General features: G+C 56.3%; 1 protein-coding gene across 4 annotated transcripts in view; it reads right to left on the reverse strand.

Moving 5' to 3' along the window:
• Positions 1-13,959, reverse strand: part of CAMK2B (calcium/calmodulin dependent protein kinase II beta) — a 78,482-nt gene extending 64,523 nt beyond the window's left edge. For 2 of the 4 annotated variants that reach the window (XM_080818138.1, XM_080818134.1), the window contains exon 1: positions 13,329-13,491. Coding sequence is in view for 2 of the 4 variants with exons in the window: in XM_080818133.1 (XP_080674259.1) it covers positions 13,687-13,751 (65 nt within the window). In the remaining 2 variants the exon portion in view is untranslated. Of the gene's footprint in view, positions 1-13,328; positions 13,492-13,686 lie in introns of those variants that run through there. The other 2 variants (XM_080818133.1, XM_080818130.1) reach the window with 2 other exon arrangements.
• Between the last annotated feature and the right edge of the window lie 13,612 nt (positions 13,960-27,571).

The following is a 27,571-nucleotide window of genomic DNA, read 5'->3' on the forward strand; positions in this document are numbered from 1 at the left end:
AGAAGTCAACCCTCTTTAGTTTTCTTCTCGAAGGATGCAAACATCCATGTGATCGGCTTAGGGGCCCCTGAACTTCTAACAGATAAGCTTTCTGGCAGGTCTCGGAGCAAAGGTGTGGGTTTCCACAGAACCAACACATGGGGTCAGAAGAGACCCCAGAAAGTCCCTGCCCCAACCCTCCTGGTTTATAGAGGGGGACTGAACCCAGTGACGTTCCATGGAGGCCCAGGGCCACACAGCCCAGTGTCACACAGTTGTGGCCAGAAGGAGGAGACCACGTGAATGTCTTTTAAAAATGTCCTGTGCACAACCTGTTCACGGCAGCTGGGAGACAGAGACAACCGGAACGTGCGGCAACAGATGAACAGAACGTGGTCCGTCCCCAGCCTGGAAGAGGAAGGAGCCCCCGACCCGCTCCCGCGTGGCTGACCCCGGAGGCCGCCACGCTGAGCGGAAGGAGCCGCGCACGGAAGGACACGCTGTAGGGTTCCGGCTCCGGGAGGTGCTGGGGGGCGTCCAACCCACAGGGCCGGAGAGCAGACGGGGGGCAGCAGCGTGGGGGCAGGGGATGGGGGCTAGTGTCTCCCTCGCGGGGGACAGTGCCGGGGAGAAAGTTGTAGGGACCGTGGTGGTGGTGGCGGCCGCCCCCAGAGCGGACGTGCTCGATGCCCCTGAAGTGTGCGCTTCGAGCCGGTGAGGACGGGGAGAGTAACCTCGCGAGCATCTCACAATAGACTGTCCTCGTGCTGTGCGCAGCCGGGTCTCCGAGAAACCATCAGGGGGAGGGCAGAGGCTGGTGCTTGTAACACTTTGTTGACAACCAGGTTTTTCAGAAGACTTCCCTCCACACGCACCGGAAGAAGGCGGTGGGGGTCCAGGCAGAAGGCCAGGAGGGGATGGACGGCAGCAAGCATCTGTGGGGGCCTGGCACGGGCAAGGCAGCGGCTGGGCCCCATCAGCTCCCCGGTTCGGGCACAGCAGAGTGGCCGGTCTACAGCACCAACCATGATCGTTGGGGGCCGGGGGTCTCTGGCTCTGAGCCAGCTCCTCCTCCCAGCCCCCGGGGAAATGCTGCCACCACGGGAGGCTTCAGGACTGGGGATGGCACACGGGGGACACGCCACAGCCTGGGTTGGGACGGGCGGCCACGGGGCCAGCTCCCGGCACGCTGTGCGACCCACCCTCACGAAGGCCGGGGCTCTGAGGCGTCCCGGTCCACCCACGGCCCCACAGCCAGCCTGTGCGAGCCCCGCGAGGCCCACACGCCCACAGGCTGTGCAGAGTGGGGCCCGGGCACCTGGCCGACGCCACACGGGCAGGATGCACCGCTGTGTGGGTGGAAGCTAGCACCCTACCTGCCCGACATGGGACAGCAAAGAAGACTCGGATGAGGCTGGGAAGCGGACATCCTGACACCTGGAACGGCAGCCCAGCCCCGAGGGAGGGCCCTCGATGCCCCGTGCAAGGTCAGGGGCCATGAAGCCCGCCACACCCCCTTCTGAGGGGAAGCCGTGGTCCCTAGGAAGGCATCAAGGGGGGATCCCGAAGGACCCTTCGAGGGCAGGGAAGGGGGAGGGACAGAGGGGGACAAACCCAGGCCCCCAGCAATGGGAGGGGAACGCCAATCCATCGGTCAGCACACTCTGAACCGCTGTGGGAAGAGACAGGGGATCACCCCCTCATAGGGCAGACCATCCAGCAGGCGGTCAAGACAGGCACTTGCTCACGTCCTCCAGGAAGTGAAATGTGCCGTCCCGGCTGGGCACCAGGCTGGACAGGCACCTCGAAGTTGTGCACCTCACAAGTCGCAGTGCTGCCATGGGACCCCAAGCAGACCCGCCTGGGAGGGAGGGGGAGTGCGGACGAGGGCCCCCGAGGAGCAAGGCCCTGGCCCGGGAGTCCCCGACGGCACAGTCCAGGGCCAGGGAGGACAGAAGCCACTGGAGCCCCGGGACAAACCCCAAAGGCAAAGTATTTCGGAGGTCCCCTCCCCAACACGTGTGTCCAGAGGGGCTGCAGGACCCTCACCCCACCTGGCAGCTGCACTCAAGACAAGAGCCCCCCAGCTCAGGCCCTGCTCCGGGGGGGCTGGGGGGGCACCTCGGAGGGTGCTTGGGGACAGTGGGAGCCTGGAGGATGGGCAGGGGGAGCGGAGAGGGGGTAAGGAGAGGCACAGGAAGGGAGAAAGAAAGGAGAAAGCCCTGCTGAGGACCCAGAGAGGCGACCAGACATCCCAGAATAACAGGGCCTGGGGTCCGGGCTCCCTGCCGCCCCCACTCCAGCCCTCCTGGCCTCGCCAAGGCCAACCCTGCTGACAGCAATTCCCTTTCCTGGGCCGGTCCCACACCCCCTGGGACCCACTCTTCCCGCTCCCCAGGGAGCCTCGCCCTCCAGAGGCAGGAGCACAGGCCTCCCGCCAGCACGGTGCCTTCCAGAACCAAGGCGCGTGGGCCTTGGCCCCAATCTCGCCGCTCTGTTTGCTCTGAGACCGCTGTGGACCAGCGCCAGCCGGGCCTGGCTTCAGAAACACAGAGGACAAGAGGCTCCGGCCTCTGCTGCCTCCACCAGCGCCCCAGCGGGCAGAGGGCCATGGGAACGGCTCACATCGGCTGGGCCACGGCCCCACACGGGCACGGTGGGGACAGCGCCAGGGAGCTGCCAGCCAAAGCCGCTCTCGTTGCAAATCTCACTTCTTGGCAATTTGGGGGTTGAGAGCCAGATGCTAGAGTTCTCTCTTTTTTTCTACGTTGGTTTTATTTAGGTTTAAACATCTTTATTGAGATAGAATTCATGGACCAAACAATTCACCCACTTCAAGTGTATAATTCAATGGTTGTTACTACAGCACGGAACCGTCCGTCCGTCACCACGGACGGCGTAAGCTAAGCTCACATTCCCATCACCCGGCACGCGCTGCGCCCGACCGCCGCGCTGCCCACTGTGCCCCCACGCCGCCCTCTGCGCCCACGAGCTGCCTGCCCCGGACGCGTCAGGTAACGGGACCAAACGACACGTGGGCCTCCAGACTGGCTTCTCTCCACGCTCCCCAGGCCATGCTGCCGTGCCGTGCACCGAACACGTCAGACCTCATTTCTTCTTATGCCAAGGCTTCCCAGTCGCGTGGACACGGCCTGTTCTCTTCACCCGTTCCTCAGTCGATGGGCATTCGGGGCCTTTGACTCTCTGGCTGTTAGGGTTCCGGCTCCGAGGAGCAGGATTCTGTGTGGACCTGTGCTTTCCTTGCTCTTGGGTACGTGTCTAGGAATGGAACGTTTGGAGGAACGGCTTTCTACGGCAGCTGCACCATTCCATGTCCCCAGCAGCAGCGTGAGGGCTCCAGCCCACACCCTCGCCGACGCTGGCCACCGTGGGCCTTCGTGACGCTCGCCATCAAGTGGAAGTGCGGTGGGGTCTGCTGTGGTTTTCGCTGGCATTTCCCCAAATGTCTCTCTTCACGCACTCATCGTGCACTTGGACATCTTCTCGGGAGAAATGTCTATCTAGGTCCTTTGCCCAATTTCTGATTGGGTTGTCTTCTTACTGTTAGATAGTACACTCTTGAACTAGTCTAAACACGAACTCCTTATCTGATATGTGATGTACAAATATCTTCTCCCATTCCGCAAACTGTCTTCTCACTTTCCGGAGGGCATCCTTGGAAACACAAAACTTTTTAATGCTGATTATGTCCTCTTTTTCTTGTTGCTCGTGTTTCTGGTGTCCTACCTAAGAAACCATTCCCAAATCCTGGATCACAAAAATTTCCTCCTGTATTTTCTTCCAAGAATGTTATAGGTTTAGCTCCTACAGTTAGGTCTATGATCCATTTTGAGATCATAGTGTTACGGTGTTAGGTAGGGTTCCAACTTCATTCTTTTGCACATGAACACCCAGCTGTCCATTTGTTGAATGGACAGTAATCTTTCCCTATTGAGGTGTCTTGTTGTCCTTGTCAAAAATCCAATAATAAGATGTATGGGTTTACCCTAGACTCTCAGTCCTATTCCCCTCATCTATGTATTTACCCTTATGCCAGTACCCATGCTGTCTTGATTGCTGTGGCTATATAATTAGGTGTTTGGTTTTTTTTAAGTACTCTCTACCCCCAACGTGGGGCTCAAACTCACAACTCAGAGATCAAGAGTCGCATGCTTCCCCAACTGAGCCAGCCAGGCGCCCCTAGTTTTGAAATTAGCAAGTGGAAGTCTTTCCACATTGTTCCTCCTTTTTAAGAATATTCTGGCTCTTTCTGGGTCTCCTCACATTTCTGTATGAATTTTACGATCAGCTTGTTGGTTTTTCTAAAGGCAGCTGGAACTTTGACAGATATCACATGGAATCTGTAGGTCAATTTGCAGTCTCCAGCTGTATTAACATTCAATCTTCCAGTTCATGAACATGGGATGTCTTTCCATTTCCTTAGGTTTTGAATTTCTTCCAACAGTAGTTTGTGGTTTTCAGTGTTCAAGTTCTTACACTCCTTTTATCGATTTATTACTCAGTATTTTATTCTTTTAGATATTATTGTGAATGGAATTATCCTAATTCCTAATTTTATCTTGGGATCAAACGTTGCTAGTGTAATAAAAATATAATGGAATTTTATATCTTCATCTTGTGTCTTGCAACTTTGCTGAATTCATTTTTAGTTCCGATCATCCTCCTGGGAGTTCCTTAGGCTAATCTACATATAAGACCATGTCAACTGCAAACCCAGAGATGGGTTTACCCATTCCTTTCCAGTACAGGTGCTTTCATTTTTCTTGCCCAGCTGTCCTGGCTAGAACGTCCTGCATGTGTTAACAGTGGTGGAAAGAGCAGATACCCTTGTCTTGTCCTGACCTGACATTGACCTTGGGAGAAAGCATTCAGCTTTCATCGTGCAATATGTCAGCTGTGGGTTTTTCATAGACGACCCTTATCAAGTTGAGAACATTCCTTTCTATTCCTAGTTAGTTAGGTATTTTCACCAAGAAAAAAATATTAGATCTTGTCAAATACTTTTCTGCATCTATTGAGATAATCAGATAATCTCTTTGCTTATTCTATTAATATACTGTATGATGGTGACTGAATTTTGTATGTTGAACCAACTTCCCATTATCCAGAGATAAACTTTCCTTGTTCATAATCTATAACCTTTTTCTATGTTGCTAGATTCATTTCGTTAATATTTTCTTGAGGATGTTGCATCTATATCCATATTGGTCCATAGTTTTCTTTCTTCTGGGGTCCTTTTTTGGTGTTGGTATTAGGGTATTACTGTTTCCACTGAATGAGTTGGAAAAAAATTCCTTCCTCTTCTATTTTTTTGAATGACTTTGTGAAGGACTGCTATTAATTCTTTAAATGTCTGACAGAATTGACCAGAAGCCTGGGCTTCTCTTTGTGGGAGATTTCAAAATTTCTTGCTCATCAATGAGTCTGTCATTGTTATAGGCCTATTCAGATTTTCTGTTTCTTCTTGAGTCAATTTCAGTTGCTTGTGTCCTTCCAAGAATTTGTCTGTTTCGTCTAGGTTATCCACCTTGGCACACACTTCTGCATGGACTCCCTATCATCTTTTCATTTCTATAGGGTCAGTTGTATTGTCCCTTTTCCATTCCTGATTTTAGCAGTTAGAGTCTCCTCTCCTTTGACATGCCCCAACCACCCCTTTTACAGCTGCAACCTCCCTCCTAAACAGCACTCCCGAGTCTCTGTACTTCTTCCTGGAGCAGAGGTATTAATCACCTTCTACCCCATCATATAATGTGTTTAGTGTTTATGTCTGTGACTTGCCTCCCCCACCAGTATAAGCTCCTTGGGAGCAAGTACCTTTTTTCACGACTTTTCCCCCACACCTAGAGAGTCTTGTAAACAGTTAAGTGTGCTAGCAGACTTACAGGACGAGCAAGTCTGCAGAAAAGCAAAAGAAACCAGAAAAGTTGCCAAATAAATAAGTAAATAAATAAATGGCCTTGATGCCCTAGACATGCCCTGTTCAGTGTGTGACCACAGCCTACAAGCAGCTGTAATGACCTGAAATTGGTCCAAACGGAGATGTGCTGTAACATGCACAACAGACTTCAAATACGTAATATTTTTAAAAATATAAAATACTTAACAATAATGTTTGCATTGATTTAGTGTTGAAATAATACTCTGGATACACTGAACTAAATACATCTGCTTATTAAACTTCCTTTCATCTGTTTCTATTTACTTTAAGTAGTAGAAAAAATTTAAGGACACATGTGACTCACATCCATGTCTCTTCTGGACAGCGTTGCTCTAGGCAAACAAGATCAGGAGTGACATGGCTGCGTGTTCAGAAAAAGGAGGCCAATTCCCTACCCATGGTCAGGGGAGGCTCACACAGAGCCCAGGGAGGGGGAAGGAGCCTGGGCCTGGCCTCGAGCCTGTGTCTCACAGCCCGCTGCAGCACTGGAGACCTCATGCCCCTTGTGTCTGACCCACCACGTCTGGGGTGGGGTCCCCACTGTGCAGCCGGGGCTGGGAACCGCTGTGTTGGCCACCTCTTTGGCAGGTGCACTCCTCACTAGACAAGCACTCTTTACCCAGAAAGCCCTTAACAGATGGCATGGCATGGGCACCTGGGTGGCTCAGTCGGTTAAGCATCCGACTCTTGATCTCAGCTCAGGTCTTGATCTCGGGGTCGTGAGTTCAAGCCCCATGTTGAGCTCCACACTGGGTGTGGACCCTCCTTAAAAACAAGAAAACAGGGGTGCCTAGGGAGCTCAGTGGGTTAAGCCTCGGCCTTTGGCTCAGGTCATGATCTCAGGGTCCTGGGATCGAGCCCCACATCTGGCTCTCTGCTCAGCAGGGAGCCTGCTTTCCCCTCTCTCTCTGCCTACTTGTGATCTCTGTCTGTGTCAAATAAATAAATAAAATCTTTTTTTTAAAAAAAGAAAGAAAACAGAAACAGATGGCCTGGCTCAAACCAACAACTGAGAACCAGGCTGCACCTCAATATACAAGAACAGGAGCCACATGAAGAACTTTATTAGACACAGAAAGAACGTTGCAAACCGTCGGCGTCAAGTCCACAGCAGGCGCCTCTGAGAAGCCTGCCCTGCAGCCACACCCCACCAGGTAACAAGACGGTGGCCCCGCAAGCCAGGTGTCTGAGCGTCCCTGAGACCAGCAGCACCTCCCGCCTCCCTCCACCCACAGGGCGAGGGTGCCAACGTGCAGCCTCCGAGGCCACTGTGCTGGGCACCAACCACGTGCCTGGCTCCAAGCCCTGGAATTCAGGGTGGGCTGGGGAACGGAGAGGCGGGGTGGCCCCACGGCTCCCGCCAGAAATGGGCACCAGCCAGGAAACTTGGCCCCCATGGAGGGTGTTACCTCAGGGGGGACCCGGTGACTCTGCTGTTTGAGGTCAGGTCCCCATGAGCTGCTCGTCAAGTGGGAAAGGTGGTGGCTCTGAAATTAGTCCCCTGCCCCCCCCCCCCCGTGGAACAGAGTGGTTTATGCTTCCTCCATAGAATTTTCTTAAATCTTTGCCCAGCTATTGCCAATCTGTTGCAGAATTCAACGAACGCCTGTATCTGGCCTAACAAAGAATCACAGCCTTAGTTGTGTCAGGATCATTATGTCTGCATGGAAGAATGACGTGTGGCAGGGGCAGAGCCACTGGCCAGGCTAGCAGCCCGCCACACGCCAGGGGACAAGGGGCCCCGGGACTGGGCGGCGAGTCCTGCCACTTTAACATACAAGGATGTCTTTATTTTAAATAGATTCAGACTTTTATAGGAATAAAGTATACATTTCTATGTAATATGCCAATATGATAATTTTTGGAAAACCAAGTTGATACATAATGCATTTTTATGTTTCTACACTAACAAAGTGACTCGCAGCTGTGAAAGATGCTTTAAAAATCAGATTCCATTTTTGTGGGAGAGAAAGAGGGAATTAAATTTTTTGAAAATATATTTGAAATCTCTAGAAAGGCCACATCTCATGCCTTGAACCAGGGAGGTGGCCTTGGAGAGCAGAAGGAGGGATGGGATGCACCCAAGGAGCAGACACCATGCCCATCACCTCCACCCAGTGGGTCCTGTTCAGCACCTGTTAAACCCCAGTGGGGCCAACATGGACCCTCATGGGAACAGTGTCTTTTTGGGTGTAAGAAAAAAATCTCTGTTAGACGAGATAAAAGAGGGGAGGAATCTGGTGTTGGGTTCTCTCTGAAGGGGGTCTCTCTGCCCAGTCAACAACAGACGAAACCCATCCTCCTTCCTGCATAGGGATCACGCCCTCCGAGAAAGCGTGGGAGCCTGTGTATCATTCCCCATCATGCTTATCAGAGGACGGGTCCCATCTTTGGCTTAAAAACAGCAGCCAGATCACCCCGTGTGCGACGGACGGGCACGGACGGGCCCTGAGCTGTAGGAAAACACTCGGACTGGAGGAATGGGTGTGAACAGGAGCAAACAAACTACAGAATCACATGGATGGGGATTCCATCTTTGTTTTTAAAATCGGATACATGCATGACACGTACTGCTTGTGTGTACATGAACACGCGTGTCCTCACGCCGACGCTGGTCTGCCCCGGCTCCTCCGGCTGAGGAACCCGTCAAAGAGTCACTTTCACTGCACACACGTGTATATTTACTTCCCTTTATAAGAGGATATCGTCCTTGCAATTTGCTTAATTAATGCAATAAAATCCCAAGCCTTGCTGGTCCAAACAGGGGCAGAGTGTTGGCTGTCATGGAAGGACAACCAAAGGAAACGAGGCTTTTACAGAGAGGAACGGGGTGGGGGCCGGGGAAGCACAGCGGGCATGGTGAGCCACCTGCTGAGGGCAGGCGGGTCCCGAAAAGCGAAGGGCCAGAGTCGACCACAAGCACGCCGTGAGTCAGCGGGCGGAAAGAACAGAGTGGGGGCATGAGCTGCCGTGAGGAGCAGAAGGCGGACACTGGAGCCCACTACCAAGATTCGAATCCGGGTCCACGCGGCCTTGGCCCCAAATGGAGCTCCTCGGCGCCTCCGTCCACCTGTGCCGTGAACTGGGAATGGTCACAGTGTGGATCTCACGGATGGAGCACGCTGATGTAATAAGCACCACTTAACTGCTGGGACCGCTACCAGGAGAGAACGAGTGCAGGTAGCAAGCGCGAGGTATATTCTTAGCTCCCGGCAAAGTAGGTTATGGTATAAAAATACCGCTCAATAGTAACTAAAGGAGCGTCACCTTCATGTGCATCCTGCCGCAGCCTCGGCGTGTGTGACTTCTTCCCCAAACACCCTCCACTAAGGATGGGACTCCAGCTCTGGGGCCAGTTTGCTCACCCCTCCCTCGAACGTGCAGCCCCACGCGGCCTCGAAGGGGCCTGCACCCTGCCCGCAGGCGAGGGGTTGGCTGCCTGCATGTCGGAGGGGCCGAGCGCTAGGGCCAGCCAAAAGCGGGGCGAGGGAGGAGTGGGCCATGGGCGGATGGGGGGCATCTGGGGGAGCAGCCGGGGCAGCAGGCAGTGTTGGCATAAGGCTCCGGGGAGGGAAGCGCTCGCTGGAGGGGGCGAGAGAGCAAACAGCTGACTCCTCCTCCACCCAGCCCTCTCCTCCTTCCCTGGCAACCTGGCTTTGCCGCTGGCTCGAGAGACTCAACCATCAATTTGCTCTGAATATCCTGTTTATCTATTAACTTCCTAGCAGGTCACTCACCAGCCGAAAAGCCCATGGCCAGCGAGGGCTCGAGCCCCGGAACAGGGCCTGCTCCCATCTGACCGGTGGACGCGGGACGCAGTCAAGGACACACCAAGGTCAGCCCTGGGCCTGGCAAAGTTCAGGGGGAGCTGGCAGGGGTGGGGTGCCCAAGGCGCATCCTCCCTGACCCATGGTTCTGGGTCTGTAAAGTGGGGCGGGAGGGCAGCTTCCTGGCCCACTCGAATCAAGTGACCTGCACGTCAGAGGTGGTTCCAACAGGGCCACCTTACCCCGGGGGAGCGTCCGGAGCCCCTGAAACCCGGCCCTCACGGGCTTTCTTCTGGAGAGGAGCCCCGCAAGTGGCCGGCCCGGGAGCCCGACACGAAGACCTCCCTACCCAACCGACTGTCCAGCTGAAGTCTGCCAGCACCGAGGGGCAGCGCGCCGGCGCCGCTGCACGCACACGGAGTCACGGGCCCGCCAGCAGCCCCTCCGCCCGGGACCAACCCTGCAGAAGGCCTCGCGCCTGGGCGCCCCGAGCTCCCGCGCGACGGGAGAGCGCGGCACCCCGGAGCCCCCAGGCCTCCACCCGGGGTGGGGGGGCGGCGGCGACACCGGGGCCCAGGGGCCCAGGCCAGCAGCCACGGCGTCAAGGCCAGGGCGCGACAGGTGCGCCTGGCCCGCAGCCGCGTGCACACGCGGTCCCAGCGTTCTGGACAGTGACGACGAGTCCGGCCGGAGGCTCCTACCCGCAGGCTCCGGGCGCGCCCGTGCGTAGAGGAAGCGGAGAGTCTGGAAGGAACCGGCAAACAGTGGCCGCGGCTGCGGGGCTTCCCCAGCGCTCCCTCCGGCTTCGCGGGGACGTGGGGACGCGCGGCACGACCCGGAGCACGAGGTGCGCGGCGCGAAGAGCTGATGACGACCCCGTCACCGCCAACCGGTCCGCCGCCTCACGGGGTGACGGCCGCGTGCGTGCGAGCGTGCGTGCGAGCGAGCGTGCGTGCGAGCGAGCGTGCGTGCGTGCGAGCGAGCGTGCGTGCGTGCGAGCGTGCGTGCGTGCGCGCGCAGGTGTGTGCTTGCGCGTGCGCGTACGTGTACGCAGTGCGGCGCGTGCGCCGTGAGAACGTCAAAGACCCGCTCCCTTAGCAGGTTCCAGGCGCAGCGCGTGGGCCGGTTCCCCAGAACGGCGGCGCTGGGCGCCCCTGCGATACCGACCGTCCACTTGTACTGCTTTCTTCTCACTGAGAACGAACAACCGAAGCCAGAGGACGGAAGAGTCAGAGCTCTAAGTGCTCGGCGGAAGGGTTACTCCTGGAGCCGCTCTGCGGGTCTGGAGGCCGTCCGCCCTGAGCGCCACGGAACGCGCACGGCTGCCCAGTGCACGCGGGCCCGCGCCTCGCTCCCCTGCAGGGGGCCCGGCTGGGGACCTCCCGCTCCGGGTGGCTCCTGACCCGGGAGGTGGGCCTTCCGGCGGGCGTGCCCCACCAGGCCAGAAAGGGCAGAGCCCCGGACAAGAGCCCCTCTTGGCCCTCGGACCCTGCTCCCCAGGGAAGGATTCCGAGCGGGACAGGGAGGGGGAGGTGGAGGCCTTGTCACGCAGGCAGCTGCGGGCCCATGGCCCGGCCCTTCCCGGGCAGAGAGCTCAGCGTCCTCTGACTGGTGCCAGGGGCTGCAGCTTTAAATAAACTTGGACGCATGCACCTGGGGCCAGGGCAGCGACACCCACTGCCTCGGGCAGGCGCTGTCAACAAGCGGCAAGCGGGCACCATGGCCACCTGGAACCCAGCCCTGGGCAGAGGTGCGGGCCTTCTGCTGCCTGCCCCGCCACAGCTCACCCTGCACTTGCTTGGCCTCCCCTACCCAGGACACCCCAGCAGGGCTGTGACAGGCCCCCCAGGTCACTCCCTGGACCCACTACCTGGGGGGCTCCACAAAGGAGGGCTGGGCCTAGCAGAAAGCTTCCTGGCTCCAGAGGGTGGGCCCCAGGTCCTGGGGTGTGTTCCCTTCCCCTCCCAGGCCCCTGCCCACGGCGAATGTCTCCCCCACTCCCACTCCTGGCCCTCGCTCCACCGCAGGGCAGGCAGCCACGTGGCTCCCTTCCGGAAGCCGCTCCTGCTCCTGCTGCCCGGGAGGAATCTGGCCTCTGCTGTGCGGACCCCTCTCAGCCCCTCCCCAGGGCAGCTGAGACCTCCACTCCCCAGTGTGGATGTGGGTGCCAGTGGCCAGGATGAACAGTCGCTGCTGGAACCCAACCCAGTTGGGTGGGCCTCCCTATGCCCTACGGGACCCACAGAACCTCCCAGAAAAGTGCAGGGGTGTCAGCAGAGGCAGCATCAGCTTGAGGGAAGGGGTGCCTGGTTGAGGGTCTGCTTGCTCCTGAGCAAGCACAGAAAGGACAAGAAGGTCCCCTAGGAAGGGTGACTTCCTCCCCCACGGCCACCCTCTGCCTAGGAGAACTACTTCCTCCCTCTGAGAGCCCCAGCCCACTACCCCTTCCAGCTTCTTTCAGGCTGTGTTCAGGGCCTCAGGGGGACACCCAGTGGGTGTGCTGGACCCTCCCCATCCCTCTGCTCAGCTCTCCAGGCCCCCAGCCTCAAGGCCAGGCACCCAAAGGGCACCCAAAGAGCACCCAAGGAATGGAAGGGAGTTTCTGGGCCTGCAGGGCATGGCCTTGCCCAGAACCCCAGGCCAGGGGGACTCCTCCACTCGGCCCAGCCCAGCTCCCCAGCCCTCGGGCCTGACCCGCATCCTCCCTCACATCCAGGGAGAACGGGGGAGTCCACAGGGCGCCTCAGTCTTCCCAGATCGGGACCCACTTCACCAACACAAGCACTATCACAAACGATTTTTAGAAAAAGAAAAATAAGGCTCGGCGGCTAGATGTGTACGAGGAAACCTCGCCAGCGCCCCCACCACGCTGGAGGGCTGGAGGAGGAGTGAGGACAGCGGGGCTCTGGCCGCGCCAGGATGGAGCCCAGGGATTCAGGAGTTCTGGAGCTCGACCAAGGGATGCCGGGGGGGGGGGGCAGCCACCCTGATTCACCCCGAGGTCAGAGACCAGCCCCTGACAGACTCGGAGTCCGGGCGTCCCACAAGAGCACGTTGCAGACCAGAGCCCAGGAGCCACCTGTTCCCCAGGGGTGAGGCCCTACCTGAACGGAGCCTCTGAAGCCCCTCCCCATTTCATCTCCCACCCTCCCCCATCCCCCCTCCCCGCAGGCGCGTCAATAACTCTCCGAAATCCACTCCCCCACCCCCCCACCCCCGCCTACTTCGATGACCCTGAAATCGGGAGCCCATTCGGCTCCCCACCTCACCCCCTCATCTCCACCCCAGGGACCTGCCAAGCTTCCTGACCTCAGCCCCTCAGCTCTCCTGACTCGTGTTTCCAGAAGAATCTGGGGGAAAATCCTCTAAAACCCTGATTCCACTGGGGACCCGCAGCAGAGGCTGTTCCCACGCGGCCGGGAGCGCAGCGGGCACCCCCGGCGCGGATGGAGCCACGCGGAGGAGCAGGCGCCTAGCAGGTCCCGCCGCCCCCGCGCCTGGCCGCTGGGGTGGGGGTGGGGACAGCGCGGCCCGCGCCAGGAGCGACCCTCAGGCCAGAGCCGCCCCCTCCCCCGCGCTCTAGGCCCCGCGGCCGCCCCCGCGCACCGCTCCTTTCTGACCTCCCGCCGCCAAATGCGTCACGTCTGCCCGGCGCTCCGGGGACACCTGCTGCCGCCCCCGCGGCGCCGAGCCCCGCGCCCCGAGTCCGGAGTCCCGGCCTCTGGCCCGGCGGCCACGCTGAACAGGGCCGGGCAGAGCTGCGCGCGCCGAGGTCCAGCAGCCTGGCCCAGGGCCCCGGGGTCGGGGCCGCGCGGGGCCGTGCGCTTCGGGCCCCGAGCCCGGAGGAGCCGGGGGCGCGCGGGGCCGCAGTGCGCCCGGAACCAGCGGCGCGGAGGGTCTTGGTCTCCGGGGTCCCAGCCCTCCGCGCTCGGCGCCCTCCCGGGTCCCCGCCCGGCCCGCACGCGCCGCGGCTCTTACTTGCCAATATCCTCGTAGAGCTGGTACTCGTCGGTGAAGCGGGTGCAGGTCACCGTGGTGGCCATGGCGGCGACAGACGGGCTCGGCGTGCGCTCTGCTGCGCTCGGGCGGCGGCGACTCCGGCTCCCGCTCGCGGGCACGGCGGCGACACGGGCGCGGGCGCGGGCGACACCTCGGCTCGCGGCGCCGGGCGGGGGCCGGGCTGGGCTGCGCCGGGCGGCGAGCGCACGCGAGATCTGCGCGCTCCGTCCCCGCCAGGAGCGCGCCGCACACCTACGCGCGGGGAACGCGGGCGCGGCTGTCACCGCCGCCGCCGCCGCCGCCGCCGCCGCCGCCGCCGCGCCCGCAGCCCCTGCACGCGCCCTGCACGCGCCCTGTACCCGCACCACTCCCGCGCCCTGTACCCGCACCCGCACGACTCCTGCACCCCTACCCTGCACCCGCACACGCGCCCTCGCCCTGCACACGCACCCACACCTCTCCCGCACATGCACCCGCACCCTACGCTGACACACACACGGGTCACATCACCTTCACCACTCCCGAAAACGCGCCCGCACACGTGTCCTGCACCCAGGTCCTCTCCCTGCTCATACTGTGCCGGGACCCGCACCCGTGCCTGGGCGCGCGCGCACACACACACCCAGGCACCAGAAGGCACCTAAGTCAATTTCTCTGTTCCCTGCTGGAGACCCCTTGGACACAGGGGACTGCACACAACGAACCCCGCCCCCAGTCCCCTGAATGCCCACCTCACCCCAACCGCAAGAGGAGACTCAGGCACACGTGGGTGGATGGGGCACATGTGTGTCCCTCCAGAGGACATTCCTCACAAGGCCAGGAGGAGATGCTGCCCGGACCCTCCCGTCCTGTCTCCAGCACTCCACACACTGCACAGCCTTATCCCCCCTGGCAGAGTTGCCCAGGGGCCTTCCAGACCAGTATACACACTGGGGACAGTGGGTAGCAGGATGAGAGGGTGGGGACGGCCTGTTCCCCGCGGTCCCAGGGCCCTCTCCCTGGATCCCTGAAGACCCGGCGCTGGGGTGCCCTGGTGCAGGCGGAAAGGCAGAGAGCCCTTGAGTCAGGGGAACGGGACTGCTCCGGCTACGGGTAAGTCAGGAGTCGGAATGCCCAGCCCTGTGCCCCGTTCGGGGGACGTGTTCTCTCCTCTCAGGCCTAGTCCACCTGCCTGCCCCTGCTCTGGCCTAGAAGAGGGTCCATCTTGAAAGTGACCCTGGAACAGAGGAGGAGGAGAGAGCCGGAGGGAGGGGCAGGAGAGGCTGGGCTGACCCCATTTCCCACAAAAGAGCCTTCCCCTAGGGCCACGCCCAGGCTGCCGTCTAGAACCAGGACTTGAGAGCGGGCAGAGGGCTCCCTGGGCTCCGGCACCCACACTCTTCTGAGGGGACAGAGCCGGGGTCTGTCCTGGGCAGGCCCCGAGGACAGACGTTTCCAGCAGCCAGCTCCTGATTTAGGTCGTGCAGTTGCCCTGATGGGAGCTACTTACTGTACCGTGGGCTCCCCAGGCATAGGGCGTGGGCCTGACCTGCGCATCTCGGTCACCTTGGTCTGTGGCTCACCCCAGAAGCCATAGCAAGTGCCTCCTGAGTCAAAGATCAAATGAAGGTACTCTGGGGTGGGGCAGCCAGGGCCTCCCCAACCCCGCGGGCCTTTGGCACCGGGCTGTCAGGCAGGGGAGCAGAGTGGGTGGCAACCAGTTCTGCTTCTGGCTGGTTTTGCAGAACCGATGGGCACCCAGGAGGTGACCAGAGGCTGAGGACTACGCTGGCTTGGAGCAGGGGCACCCATGGGTAAGGAGGGTCTGACCTTGACCTCAGCAGTGCCAGGCCAGAGGGGAGAGCCCTCTCATGCCTCAAACCAGGACCGAGCACGCCTGGCGCCTGGTAACAGGCAGATGGTCACCCCTCCTGGGGCAGCGGGCGCTGTGGATGTTCAACCTCACCCGCTGCTGGGCCATCCACATCCTTCTGAGAGTCCCTCACAATAGAATACAATTAGCAAAACAAACAAAACGAAATTGCACCCCTTGGCCAGTCCGCCTCTCCTGAGGCTGCCGCTAGACCCTGTGTGCTTCCAAGGTCAAACACACTCCTGCCAGGATGAGTACAGGCCAGGATAAAGTGGCATCAAAATCATGGAGACAGCTGACATTGATTTGCTTACTTGCATTTTACATGTACTACCTTACTTAATTCTCAAACAACCCCACAAGGCATATACTATCATTCTCCCCATTTCACTAGATGGGACAATGGAGAGACAGAGGTAAAGTCACACGGCCAAGAGGTGGCTGGGACTCCAACCCCCCTGCCCCAGAGACCCTCCCTTGTCTTGTTTATTTTCACACCCATGCATGCACATGTGGGCACGCACACACAGAGAGAATACACACACACACACACACACACACACTTCCTGCAGCCCTTGGCAAGGACAGAGCAGCATTCTGGGTGGCATGTGTTGAAGTCTCTCTTTTCTCTGCTTGGGGAGGCTGCCCAAGACCAAGTTTCCCCAAGAAGTCAGGATCACTGAAGGGTTTAATTTAAGGCCCTTGTTCTACTCTTATCAGGAACTGAGGTTCACCCAAGCAGCCCCTCATCTGGGCTGGAATGTTCAAGGTATGATGTAGAAGGACTCAGAAGAAGGCAGGCAGGGCAGGCTGAGCTACTGAAGGGACCCAGCCTCTCCGCACCCCACTCACAGAACAACCTACTCTCCACCTCCAGACTCAGAGAACTCCTTCCCAGCAGAGCAGAAAGCTGGAAGGGAGAAGGGCTGCCAGCCATGACTCTGTCTGGAGTCCCAGGCCCCAGAAGCCCTGTCATCGGGCTCTGTCCCCCCAACCCTCCTTCAGGAAGGGCCCTCTTCCACCCACACCCCCACATCATCTCTGCCTCCCACCTTATCCTCTCTAGCTGGCTTTCATCAGCAGGGAGGGCTCTCCCTCCCAGGTGGCAGCTGGGGCGGGTGTGGGGAATATCAGTTCTGGGAGGTTATTGTTAGGACAGTCACCATGGCAACAAGCATCACATCTGCAGAGCCAAAAGTGCTGCACGTGGGGCTCATTCTCCCAAGGAAAGACACAGCCTTTCCTGTCCCCCTCACCTCCAGGAACTGATGTCAGTGCCACCACCTCTCCCAGACCCAGCCATCTGCCTGGAAGAGCAGGCTGTGGTTTCCCAAAACAGGAAGACCCTAATCCATCAGTCTCCAATCACCTGGCCCTTGACATGGCAGCAAGACATCATGGCAGGTATGTGGAGAGATGATAGTAGTGGTGTTGGTAATGATGGTGGTGATGATGATGAAGGTGATGATGGTGGTGATGGTGATGATGATGATGTTGATGATGGTGATGGTGATGGTGGTGATGGTGATGAATGATAATGTTGGTGATGATGATGGTGGTGATGGTGGAGATGGTGCTAATGATGCTGATGACAATGGTGATGATAATGGGGATGATGAAGGTGGTGATGGTGAAGATGGTGATGATGATGGTGATGGTGATGATAATAGGGATGATGAATGTGGCGATGGTGATTTTGATGGTGGTGATATTGATGATGGTGATGATAGTGATGATAGTGATAAGGGTGATGATCATGATGGTGATGAAGGTGATGGTGATAGTGGTGATAGTGATGATGGTGTTGAGGGTGATGATGGTGATGATGGTGATGAGGATGATTATGATGGTGATGAGGGTGATAGTGATGATGGTGATGATGGTGATGAGGGTGATGGTGATAGTGGTGATAGTGATGATGGTGATGGGGATGATTATGATGGTGATGATGGTGATGAGGGTGATGGTGATGATGGTATGAGGATGATTATGATGGTGATGAGAGTGATAGTGATGATGGTGATGAGGGTGATGGTGATAGTGGTGATGAGGGTGATGGTGATGATGGTGATAGTGGTGATAGTGATGATGGTGATGAGGATGATGATGATGGTGATGAGGTGATGGTGATGATGGTGATAGTGATGATGGTGATGAGGATGATGATGATGGTGATGAGGTGATGGTGATGATGGTGATAGTGGTGATAGTGATGATGGTGATGAGGATGATGATGATGGTGATGAGGTGATGGTGATGATGGTGATAGTGGTGATAGTGATGATGGTGATGAGGATGATGATGATGGTGATGAGGATGATTATAATGGTGATGAGGGTGATAGTGATGATGGTGATGAGGGTGATAGTGATGATGGTGATGAGGATGATGATGATGATGATGAGGGTGATGAGGGTGATGGTGATGATGGTGATAGTGGTGATAGTGATGATGGTGATGAGGATGATGATGATGGTGATGAGGGTGATAGTGATGATGGTGATGAGGATGATTATGATGGTGATGAGGTGATGGTGATGATGGTGATAGTGGTGATAGTGATGATGGTGATGAGGATGATTATGATGGTGATGAAGGTGATAGTGATGATGGTGATGAGGATGATTATGATGGTGATGAGGATGTTTATGATGGTGATGAGGATGATTATGATGGTGATGAGGGAGATTATGATGATGGTGATAGTGGTGATGGTGATGATGAAAGCCATAGCTACAATTCACAATGTACCTGCTACATGCTAGAAACTTCTGAAGTTTCTATACCCACCACTTCATATAAACCTCATAGCAACCTGGCAAGATATGGGTTATCATTATCCTCCTTTTACAAGTGAGGAAACTGAGGCACTAAAGGATTCTGTAAAGCCAATATTGCCATTCAGATCCACTTTATAGCCGGTGCTTTAACCACTGTGCTCTGCTCGTGGGTGACCACTGGACTTGTTGGTGTGGCCACCATGTAGCACCTCTGTGCCCAGCTCTGCCCCGGCATTGGGTCACACTGGGGACGGAGGTAGACAGAGCTGCTGCCTTTGCAGGGCTTATGCCCAAGACCAGCAAGACACAAACCAGAAGCCATTGAGCAGTCATTTTTGTTCTATGTAGATTTAAAACGAAGTGATTGGCTCAATTCTGACAGAGCAGCAACTTCAGAGTGGGTGCTGCGGGGGGGTGTGCTCTCTGATGTGACATTTCAGCTCAGATCTGAGTGACAGAGAAGGGATGAGGGGAAAGAGCACTGCAGGCAGAAGAAGCAGCTGAGCAAAGGCCCTGTGGCTGGAACGAGGAATGAAGAAGGTGAAGAAGGGGGCTGTGAAGGTAGCCCACGTCCCGCCATTTGTTGTCTGCACATTCTGCTCAGCACCTGAGCCCTGCGAGGGAGTGTGAGCCATCTGAGCGACTGACAAGCAAAGAAACAAAGCTAGCCAGCAAGCCAGGGGGACACAGGCGGTGCCCTTGGGCCTGCGCAAATATCCTGCCCAAGGCCAGGAGAGCACAGAGCCTGCAGAGCTCCTTCTATCTCGAGAGTCAGCCAAGCACAAGGTGCATGGCTCTGCGGGTCCAAGAGGGGCTCGCTCTCTGGCCAGAGGGCGTCCCTCCGCCAGACACCTATAGGGGCTCCTGCTGAGCCCACTCCCAGGCCCGGGGCTGGCCCTGCTCCTGCCGCTCCCCAGCACCCCGCCCAGGCCTCTGGCTGGCCCCCAGCAAGTGGCCCTTCCTGTCCAACTTCCTTCTGGTGGGTGGCATTGCCAGCCTCCTAGAAATGCCCAGGCCCCGGGGCCAGAAGGCCCAGCATGCTCCCTGCTCAGCGCCCTGACCCAGCGTCCGGCTTGCGCAATTATCCCCAACGAGCAGAGCCACTCAGGCCAGCAGGGGCAGGCAGGATGGCACTGGTGCCCCCGATGGCCAGAAGGGGCCAGGGAGTCACCCCCAGCTACTGTTTCCCTCACCATGAACACCAGGACTTGTCATGGGAATGGTCTCCAGGCGTGAATGAGGCCCCTGTGCCCACCTGCTCACCATCCCCCCTCGAGCTTTGTGGGCACAGGCCACGGGCCTGGGGAATCCCAGCACCAACACAGACACCCCGTGCTGATCAGACAGACATTTGCCGCCCTCTCATCGAACAGGCAGGGTGGCACCCCTGGGCACAGCGGGCTGGGCTCTGACCCTGACCCGAGTTAGGAGACCCTGCATCGTCAGGATTGACTCTTGTGGACAGGTGTAAAACATGGTAAGGAAAACGTGCATCAATATGGGACAGCCACTCTGGGAACCCCTCACTTGTGTCTTAGAAAACTAAACAAATACCTTCCCTGAGACCCACTAATTCCTCTCTTAAGAATTTACCTGAAAGAAGTAAAAACATACATCCAAAAAAAAAAAAAAGGGAATTTGTATGAAAACGTCACATAGCTCCACCCAGAAGTCAGGGACGTTTGTTGCGGTTCAACAAATTGGTGTGTGGACGTGAGGGAGGGGCTCCCAGCTTACCCCGCAGCACGGGTGAGCCTTCGAAGGACGCAGACACAAAGACCACGTGCTGCAGCCTCCCACTGCCACGGAATTCCAAGACAGGCCATGGCTGCTGATACGGGAGCAGTGGCTGCGCCCACCAGGGGCTCAGGCTGTGCTGGGATTGACGCCCCCACCAGGGAGAAATGTTCTGTGTTTCTGAGGTGGACACATTTGTCAAATCCCCAGCGCACCACGCAGGCACAATGGGTGCGCTTCCACGCCATGCGCGCCGGCGTCGGGGACCCCTGCCCGCAGTCTCGCGGGGGAGGCTCCGAGTTTGGCCCAGCATCAGGAGACAAAGGCAATCTCACAAAACCCTACAAAAGCAGGCATTGGTGACAACCATGCAGTAAAATAAAAAATAAATAGCCAAAGGAAGCCAAAGAAACCCACTCAAGAGGAAATTTAAATTTCCAACTTTGGAAGCTCTCCAGATGTAGCTTAGGAACGGACCGGAGTGAGACCACCAGGATCATGCGCGATGGGGACGCAGCCACGCCCGGCTCAGGGCGACAAGCCAGCTCGACTTAGCAGCAAACAAGCACGACTGAAAACACCAAGGTTTACAGCTGAAGAAACTGGGAACATATAACAAAAGGACCCCAAGAAAGCTAAAGGGCGGAGTTTCATAAAACCAGACAGGAATTAGTGAAATGAAAAATAACAAATAGCACAACCAATCAGTGAGACAAAAGCTAGATCTTTGGGAAAAAAGTTTTGTTTTTTTTTAAGATTTCTTTTTTTTTTTCTTTTAATTCATCTCCACCTGCAACGTGGGGCTTGAACTCACGACCCTGAGATTAAGAGTCGCACACTCCTCCGAATGAGCCAGCCGGGTGCCCCTGAAAAGAGATGTTTCTAACAGTAAAACAGACAGATCTTTGAGAAGTCGGTTCAGCCCCGAAAGTAGGTATGAAAAGGGCGATAAAAGCAAAACAAAGAAATAAAGATTATAGAACAGTATGCACAGCATTTTGCCAATAAATGGGAAAAAATACAGTAGAAATGGAAATTTTTCTAGGAAAATATAAACACTCATATCGACTCAAAAAAAAAGTAAAATGCTGTAGAAGAATGTAGAAGCTTTGAAGTTTGCACAACGAGAACGTTTTCACGTGTTACATCTGTAGGAAGAGGAGAGTGTGGATGAGGGAGCGTGCGCCGTGACCCTCTCCCGAGCGGACGGGTCAGCACACACTGGGCGCTTCTCCCTCCCTGTTGATTCAGGGTCACATACGCCCATGAACCTGCACTCCGGCCCCACCCCCCTCGGTCCAGCAGAGTGAGGGGTCCGCACGGCCAGGAGGGACAGCCGGGCCAGGAAGCAAGCTGGGTCTTGTCAGCTGTACACGCTCGCTGAGTCCTGGGCGCCGGGGCTCAGTTATTCAGGGTTTCAGAGGAAAGAAGGATTTGTAATAAAGACATGAACAGAGGTGCTATTTATAACCAAGAAAACTGGAATCAACCCAAATCGCCCCCACAGGGACCGGCCTGGCAGATCCACAGAGGAGGGGAGGGAGATGCTGGCCACGTGACGCGTGGGGAGGGGGAGCTCAGTGGCGACAGGAGCTCCGTGCGTGGGGGGAGCCAAATATAATGCAGTTTGCACACAGCGACCATAATTACGGGACACTGCGGGCTCGCACTGACTTACAGGTGTCAGGCCAAGGCTGAGCGGAAAACAGCCAGAGCAGCTCCAGGGGCAGCCCTTGGCCCGCAGGGACCTTGTCCCCTCATCGCTTGGCCAACGTGGACACGGGGCTCTGAGAGGCAGAGTCGGGGGGCGGTGGGAGGCCGGCGCGCTGCCCTGGGCACCCCCAGCAGGGCCCGCGGGCAGGCCAGCAAGCCGTTCGTGCCATCGGCCAGGGCTCCAAACAACGGAAATAGACTTTAAGATCGTGGGCCTTGGCCCAGGGAGGCAACGGCCACCTCTGAGCTCCCCGCCGCGTCCACGGCAACGGGGCCGGCGGGTCTGCAGGAGCAGGAGGGGAGGTAAGACCTGAAGCTCCCCTGGAGAGTCCTCCCCGACACACATCCTGCCGGAACTGCCCCTCCTCTGAGGTGCTCCCCACGCTCGGAGTTCCAGCTCTGCCGGTCTCCCCACAGGGACTCCTGGCTTCTGGACCCACGTCCTTCCAGGGGCCCTGAGGGCAGTGGTGAAGGGGTGGCAGGAGGACCCCAGCCAAGGTGTCTCGGCCTCTGCTAGCGGCTGCCTGCAGTGAGCCTCCCCGTGGGTTCGGCGGACGCTTCCCACACGGATGTGGCCCTCCTGTCCCAGTCCCCAGGCCCTGCCCCAGGTCCCCCCCAACCCACAGGTCCCACACAGCACAGCTGCAAGAGGAGGGCCTCCCTGGAGGGCAGGACCTGAGCTGGGGGTGACCATCCTGTGGGCCACCCCACCTGCCGTCACCCCCAAGCCAGCGGCCGTCGCAACACCGCAACTCCTGGGCCTGGCCGGCCGGGTCAGCCCTAGCCCCCACCGGTCAGGCCCCCATCAGAGCGCCTGTAGCCAGGGTTCTCTGCCAGGCCGTTGACCTCTGCGGGACCCAGGGCCTCCTGAATGCTCCCCACCTTCCCTAACCCTCCCCTGCCCGAGAGAAACCGGCAGGCGGAGGTCACAGCCTGGAAACTGCACATGCTACCCCCTTCATGGTGTTGACATTAAGACACAAGGGGGGGGTGGCTAGAAGGATTCATCTGGAAGGGCACTTTGGAAGCAGGCCTTGGGGGCCATGCAGGGGAGCCGTGAGTGTGGGGTCCTGCTCTGGGCAGCGGGGTGGTGAGAGCAGTGAGGATGGGAACCGAAGGGACAGACAGGACCATCGGCAGGGGGCAGGAGCCACAGCGGTGAGTGCTGCTGGAGGAGAGAAAAGAGGGGGGCTCTCGGAGAGGCTGGCGTGCAGGGGAGGCCGCAGGAGGGCTGACTGGAACCACAGGAAGTGGCAAATGGGGGATGAGGGAACCAGCAGGGGCGCGCGCTGGGAGCCCAGGCAGAGGCGTCTCCGGGTGGTGGGGTGTTGCTGGGGCGCAGTGGGGTGCTGGGGTGCAGCGCAACAGGGGGTGGACACGGAGCACTCCCCTCTCGGACACAAAGCGGACACGTGACTTCCGCTTACAGACATGAATTCCTGGGCAGCAGACCACCCTCCGGCAGGAGGGAACCTCCCCCTGGGCAGAATGCAGGAGACACCTGCTTTCAGACGTGAACACCAGACGATGCCAGACTGGGGGCCCTGAGGTGGGGGGGTACAACTTACAAAGGCCCAGCTGTCACCCGGGGGCAGTCCCTGACGGTGGCTCAGAGCGCTGGAGGGCAGAGGTCACGTGAACCGGACGAGGGGCCTCGGCAGCAGTTGGGACGTGAGGGACAGGACGCCAAAGAAGGGGTAGCTGTGGGTAGGGACCCGCGGGTCCTCGGCTGCCCATACACGGGGCAGGTCTGGGTTGTGCCCCATTACAGGGCCCAGGGAGCACCTCAGATTTTCCGGGATCTGTGCTAACAAAGCACAAAGCCAAGTTCAAGGTCTGAGCAAGAGTCAACACTCTTCAGAGGAAGTTAACAGAACCTTGAACTTCACATCTTAGCCACCCCAACCATCCACTGTTCGATTAAAAAAAAAAAAAAAACCACAGAGGAATACAAAGATAGAGGAAGATGGGAGCCCCAGGCAAGAAAAAAGCCATCTACAGAAACTGAGACATTAACCCAAGATGACCCAGATGTTGGACTTTGCCGAATTTAAGGTCACTGCTGTAAACACATCCAAAGACTAGAGAAGCTGCGGCCTTAGTGAACGGACGGGAGTCTCAGCGACCACACAGATGAGTGGGAATGACGCCACCTGCACCGGGACCAGCACACCGCCTGACCTTGAAAAGCAAGGTCACCCGGTCCCTTGCATGGGTCCCTGGAGTCTCCAGACCAAGTGTGAAATTGAGGCAGAATAAATGTTTGAAGACATCATGTCCAGAAAACGTCCCCAATTTAATGGAAAACATGAACTTACGTTTCCATAACTCCACAAGCCCCAGTGAGGATAAATATAAAAGAACAACAGTCACACAAAGTTCCGAAAACCAGAGAAGATCCTGGAGGCCGCCAGAGAGCACAGACGCATCGCTCCCAGGGGAACCGTAGCAATCAGAACTGACTTCCCACCAGAAGCCGCCAGGGCCAGATGGAGACGACATGGCATCTTCCCAGTGCCCCCCAAGTCCTCATCCAGTAAAAATGTCCCCAAAAAGCAAGGCTGACATAAAGGAAACTAAGAGAAAGGCACAGACCCAGCAGTGCGGTCCACACCGTGGACGGCCCCTGGCTCGAGGTACACCTGTAGGAAGGAACGCCACTGGGAGCAGGACAGACGGACATCACCACCACTGACCAGGTGGAAACACAGGGGACATGAAACAGGACTCATTCATTAGGCAGCTGAGTTCCATCCCTCAAAGCCTGTGCGGCCCACGAGGCCGGGACAGCTGCTGACTCACAGGACAGCCACGGGCAGTGCGGGGTCCTGGGCTGCATGCTGAGCGGGTCAAGGTCACAGTGAAGGCAACAGAGATCCTGGTGTGGGGTCTGTGGAGCCAAGGGTGAGAACAGAGCCAGATTTGTTCCCAATTTCGACACTTGTACTGTGTTTATAAGGGAAAGGACCCTTCGCCCGCACGAGGGCGTGAGGGAATAATGGGGCATTGTGCCCCCAGCTCATCAGTCAGACGAGTCAGAGAAATGCTCACCTATAGAGAGAAAGATTTGTAGGGCAAATGTGGGGAGATGTTGACAATGGGGGGAGTTGGGGGAAGAACATATGAAAGCTCGTCTGCATTTGCAGCTTTTCTATATATTTGAGATTATTTCAAAAGAAGACAGCAGCTTCCTTAGGGCAAGAAGGAAGAAGAGAAAGCGACAGAATGGATCAGGGGCCACAGAAGGGGTAGTATTTTTGCTGAGGTCTAACCTCCGCACAGACCAGTGCACAAGTCACTGACCCTCCTCCCACTGGTCCGGTCTGGCTGAGCTAAACAGTTGGAACTGCATTTTCTCTTGTCTGGCTTTCCCTCCTCAAAGTTATGCTGTGATATGCAAATGTGTTTCTGCGTCTAGGAGCAGCAGCATTTTTGTTGGTGCGAAGTGTCCGATCGCGTGACTATATTCATCCATCCCATGCTGCTGGGAACATCGTTGCTCACGTCTTAGGGAGCACACGTGTGCAAACACCTAGGAGTGGGATTTCAGGGTCACTGGGCACAAGTCTGCTCCCCTTTCAGGGACCCAGCAGAAAGTTTTCCAAGCGGCAGCGTGGGGTTATGTTCCCACAACACAGTGTGGGTGTCCCAGCTGCCCCACCGCCTGGCCCGTGAGCCCTAGCACTGCGCCAGGTTGGGACATCCAGCCAAGTATATGTCCCATGGTGGTCTCAGCTTCCATTTCCCCCATAACTCAAGGGTGAGCACCTTCTCATGGTTCTGGACCATTTGAGCCTTTTTGTGAAGTTACTACCGGCTGTTTCTCTTTTTTTTTTTTTTGGCCTATTTGTAAGTGGGCTCCACGCCAGCTCGAGGCCCTGAAATCAAGACCTGAACTGAGATCAAGAGTCGAACATTCTACCTAATGGGCCACCCAGGCACCCATTTCCCTTTTTTTTATTGATGGGTACAAGTTCTTTCTATAGTGTGGCTCAGAGACCTTTGTCAGATGTGTTTACTGCAGATGGTTCTCCCAGCTCTGTGGTTGGCCCTTTCACCAGCTTGCACACGATCGGTTGTCTTTTGACATACATAAGTTCTTCATCTCAACCTGATGAAATTCACAAATGTTTTCTTCACCAGCACTGTGCTTGTATATTCTCTCTACACACCTACTGTCTGCCCTCTAGGTCATAAAGATGCTCTCTTATGTGTTTTCCCTACCACTTTGTTGTTTGTGCCCCCTTTTGACTTCTATGACCGTTAGGAACGAGGCGTGTGCCCACAGGTGTGTGTGCGTGGGTATGCACACACACGTGTAGTAAGAGGGGGCCTCAAGAATTGTTCCCCACATATGTACTCCATAATTTCATGAAAAACACTTCTTCCCCCAATTATAATCAAGTATCAACTTTGGCCCCGTCTGGGTTCCATTCCAATGGTCTATTGTCTCTCCTTGACCGAGGACCAGTGCCACCTCGTGAATCACTGTGGCTTTGCTGGGTGATGCCTGCCAGCCCATGGCCTTCAGCTAAGCTGCTCTTATTCTTCCTCATCCTCCAATTCATCTTACTTGTTCTTGGTCCCTTGCAATATCAGGTAGCTCCCAGAATCAGCTTGTCATGTAGACACACACACACACACACACACACACACACCAGTATTCTGGGGAAGGAGTGTGCACTAAATCAGCTCAGGTCATACAGAATTAAAATTATTTCTGTTCTGAGTCTTCCGATCCACAAGCATGGCATGTGGAATTGCACTTCAGGTGAATTGCACTTTACCTCAGTAAAGTTTGTAATTTCCTGTGTAGACCTTCTGCATGTCTTTGTTAGATTTATTACTAGGTATGTGATGGTTTGAAAATAGCATTGTAAATAATTCCTCTTCAGTTTTTTTTTACTTAAGTAAACTCCACACCCAACATGGGGCTCGAACTCATGACCCCAAGATCAAGAGCTGCACACTCTACCAACCAACCCAGACCGGCACCCCATTATTGTAAATAATTCTTAGCATATTTATAATTGTTTCTGGTACATGTAAAAAATTTTTTCAAAAGACTGACATTATAGTCAGAGGCCTTGCTAATTTCACATATTCTAGTAAATTGCCTAAAATTTTAGGGGATATTCCATGTACACAATAGTATCACCTGTAAGTAATGGCAATTTTATTTCTTCCTTTCTAGACTTTTGGTCTTTTCCTACATTTTCTTTTGTGCTGGCTACATTCCCTAAAACAATGTTGAGTAGTCATGGTGAGAATCGCACTGCAATTCTCAGGGTGAACATCTTCAGAATTTCACGAGACGTACACGGAAGGAGCTATGGCCCATGTGGCTCATGTGTCCTTCTATTTAAGATGCCCCTTGTAGCAAAGCACAGTGCACTGTTCAGTTTTGTTCCAATTCAGTCTGTCCCAGCCTTTCACTGGAAGAAATTAGTCCACTTACATTTAGTGTGGTTTCTCATACATGTGAACTTATGCCTACCGTGCAAGTGCTTGTTTTCTGTTTATCTCACCTGTGTTATACGATTTTAATCCTCTTTCCTGACTCTTCTTGGATTATTTATTATCCCATCCCCCCATCTAGTAGCCTAATAGCTATCCACTCCTTTGCCATTATTTCACTATTTACTACACACTCTCCTACTGCTCACTTAGCGGTAGAATAGAACATGCCCCCTTTAGTTATTAGGGTCTGCCACAAGCCAGCATGCTTTTTTTTTTTTTTTTAAAGATTTTATTTATTTATTTGACAGAGAACGAGACAGCG

Source organism: Martes martes (assembly GCF_963455335.1).
Source record: "Martes martes genome assembly, chromosome: 11".
NCBI classification, from domain to species: domain Eukaryota; kingdom Metazoa; phylum Chordata; class Mammalia; order Carnivora; family Mustelidae; genus Martes; species Martes martes.